At 34.1% G+C, this 3,579-nt stretch overlaps 1 protein-coding gene across 1 annotated transcript; it reads right to left on the reverse strand.

Moving 5' to 3' along the window:
• Positions 1 to 276: 276 nt before the first annotated feature.
• Positions 277 to 894, reverse strand: LOC127080197 (secreted RxLR effector protein 161-like). Its single transcript, XM_051020528.1, has one exon. It carries the CDS (start codon positions 892 to 894, stop codon positions 277 to 279), a length of 618 nt encoding a protein of 205 aa, XP_050876485.1.
• Between the last annotated feature and the right edge of the window lie 2,685 nt (positions 895 to 3,579).

Genomic DNA, 3,579 nt, shown 5'->3' on the forward strand with positions numbered 1-3,579 from the left:
ACATATTTTTCATTCTAGGCATAAGTCCATTTTCAAATTCTTCAGAATGAAAACAAATATATCATCAACAAGGGGTTTTGCGAAGATATCAGCCTATAGATGGTTTATATCAATAAGTTTAAAATTTAGAATTACCTTCTGAACATAGTCACGTATAAAGTAATGTTTAACCTCAAGATGTTTAGCTCTAGAATGTAAAATGGGATTCTTAGATAAACAAATAGTTGAGGTATTATCATAAAGAATATGAACGTTACTCTCATATATCTGAAAATATTATATCTGACTTTTCATCCAGAGGATTTGAGTGCTACATCTAGATGCTGCAATATATTCAACTTCAGTTGTTGATAGTGCAATTGTCGATTGCCTCTTGCTGGACCATGAGATCAAGTTGTCTCCCAAAAACTGATAGCTTCTAGAAGTGCTTTTTCTTTCTAGTATATCTCTAACGTAATCAACATCATAATAATCTACTAGCTTGTACTCTTTTGATTTTCTATAACACAAGCCAATGTTAGTAGTACATTTCAGATACCTAAATATCCTCTTAACAACTGTTAAGTGGAATTCTCTAGGATCTGATTGGAAGCGAGCACATAAATAGACACTAAATAAAATGTCAGGTCTAGAAGCAGTTAAGTATAAGAGAGAACTTATCATACCTCTGTATACCTTTTGCTCTACCTTATTGCTTACCTCATCCTTCTCCAAAATACACGTGGAATGCATTGGAGTTTTAGATATCTTGCAATCTAACATGTCAAACTTCTTCATAAGTTCTTTGGTATATTTGCTTTGATGGATATATGTTGCTTCTAAACTTTGATTAATCTGGATACCCAGGAAGAACTTGAGTTCTCCCATCAGAATCATCTCAAACTTTTTCTGCATTGACTTAGCAAACTCCGTGCACTAGGTAGCATTAGCATAACCAAATATGATATCATCCACATAAATTTGAACAACTAAAATATAATTTTTGAATGTCTTATAGAACAAAGTAGTATCAACCTTTCCTATGGTAAAATCTTTTTTAAAAGAAAAGTGCTTAGTCTTTCATACCATGCTCTAGGAGCTTGTTTCTAACCATACAAAGATCTCTTAAGTTTGAAAACAAAATATGGGTTTTTATGATTTTCAAAACTAAGAGGTTGGTGTACATACACTTCCTCAGTTACGTAATCATTCAGAAATACACTTTTAACATCCATCTAATATAATATGATGTTATGATTAACAACAACAAAAATTAAGAGACGAATAAATTTTAACCTGGCAACTGATGCAAAGGTCTCAGTATAGTCAATTCACTATTGCTGACTATAGTCTTGTGTTACCAGTCTGGCCTTGTTCCTTACGACTTCTCCTTTTTTGTTCAGTTTGTTTCTAAAGATCCATTTTGTCCCAATGACATGAATTTCTTTGGGTTTAGGCACAATATTCCACACATCATTTATGAAGAATTAGTATAATTCTTCTTGCATTGTCAGAATCCACTCAGTGTCCAAAAGTGCTTCATCAATAGATGTAGGTTATATGAGGGACACTAAACCCAGAAGCGTCTCTTCAGAAGGTTTGAATGAGGATCTGGTTCTGAATAGTTCAGTTTTATCTCCCATAATTAACTCTTCAGAATGTGTAGACCTTTGTATGTGCTTTCTCAGAGGGGTCTAAATTTCAACAGCTTCTGGTTGAACAATTTCAAAGTCTTTTGCCTCAGCATCTTTAGCTTCTAAAGCTTTAACTTCAAAGCCTGAATAGGTAATCTCCAGATCTGTAAACTTCTCAATTATCTTTGACTTTTCAGAGTCAAGATTGTCATCAAATATGACATGAATTGATTCATCAACAATTCGTGTTTTAGTGTTATATACTATATAGTCTTTAAAGTTTCCTAACATTATACCCTTTTGTGCCTTAGAATCAAACATGTTCAGGTTGCCTTTAGTGTTCAGAATAAAACAAGTACACCCAAAAGGATGGAAATATGAAATGTAGGGTTTTATATTCTTCCATAATTCATAAGGAGTCTTACCCAAAATAGGTCTTATAGAGATCTTGTTTTGAACATATCATGTTGTGTTAACTGCCTATGCTCAGAAGTGCTTAGCCGCATTTGTTTCACTGATCATGGTTCTGGCCATTTCTTGCAAAGTCCTATTTTTCCTCTCTACAACTCCATTTTGTTATGGAGTTCTTGGGCAGAAGAAATCATGGGAAATTCCATTTTCATCAAAGAGTTTTTCAAAATCTTTATTTTTAAATTCACCACCATGATCACTTTTGACTTTAACAATTCTAAAGTATTTCTCGTTTTGCACTTGTAAGCAGAAGGTAAAGAACACAAAATGTGACTCATCCTTGTGTCTTAAGAATTTAACGCATGTTCATCTACTGTAGTCATCAACAATGACTAAACCACATTTCTTGCCATTGATAGAAGTCGTTTTCACTAGTCCAAATAGGTCAATGTACAAGATTTCCAAAGGCCTAGAGGTAGAAATAAAATTCTTTGCTTTGAAAGATGTTTTTTGAAAACTTGCCTTTCTGACATGCTTCACAAAGAGCATGTGAAAAAAATTTCAGATTTGGAAGGCCTCTGACTAAATTAGCTTATTTAGCTGAGAAATTCTTATCATGCTAGCATTGACCAATCGTTTATGTCAGACCCATTTCTCTTCATTTACATACATAAGACATTTTACATTCTGATTTTTAAGATCAGAAAGTCTAATTTTGTAAATGTTATTTTTCCTCTTGTCGTTGAAAAGAATGGAGACATCCTTCTGAGTAACAACTTTATAAGACTTTTGATTAAAGGTTATATCATAACTGTTGTCACTTAATTGACTTATGGGCAATAAGTTATGCGTTAATTCATCAACTAATAACACATTAATAATAGAAGGGAGAGAATCATTACCAATTATTCTAGAGCCTATTATTTTCCCTTTCTGATCACCTTTGAAACCCACGAAGCCATCTGGCTTAAGTTTCAGATCTTGGAACATATGGCTTCTTCCCCTCATGTGTCATGAGCAACCAGAGTCCAGATACCATGATTGATATTTTAATTGTGCTGCTTGTAAGACCCCAATTTTTGCCCTAAGATCCCTCATGGCCTCAAGGCATCATAGCATATCATAACATTGCCTCAAGGATCATTTGTGCACCCTAGCTTCCCTCCTAGTGGGTGGGTGTTTTGTGAGTGTGGTTCTTGATCACCAAGCATGTATTGCATTTGTATGTCATTGCTTTTCATATGTTATCTAACCAAAAGTACAAAAATATTGTCATCTAATCATGTTTCTTGCAGATGAAGCTAACTAGGTCAAACAGTCAAAATCAAGCCTTGAGCATTGGATGGTGACCATTCTTGAAGAATTTGGACACCATGATCATTCATAAAGAGTTCATTTAAGTTGTGATATCATTTGGAATCAAGATCTCATGTGAAAGAGGCTTGGAATTCATCAGAACATGGCCCAGTCAACCAAAACCCTAGAAAAGTCAACTGTGGTCAACTGTGCATTTAATCAAGATTTGGAAGGTGTGAGATGGTTGGAAAAGTCTCAT

This window comes from Lathyrus oleraceus, chromosome 5 (genome assembly GCF_024323335.1).
Source record: "Lathyrus oleraceus cultivar Zhongwan6 chromosome 5, CAAS_Psat_ZW6_1.0, whole genome shotgun sequence".
Classification (NCBI taxonomy): domain Eukaryota; kingdom Viridiplantae; phylum Streptophyta; class Magnoliopsida; order Fabales; family Fabaceae; genus Lathyrus; species Lathyrus oleraceus.

Bases quoted from the DNA above. Each gene is read 5' to 3' on its own strand.
- LOC127080197 (XM_051020528.1), bottom strand. From the start codon at position 894: ATGCAGAAAAAGTTTGAGATGATTCTGATGGGAGAACTCAAGTTCTTC.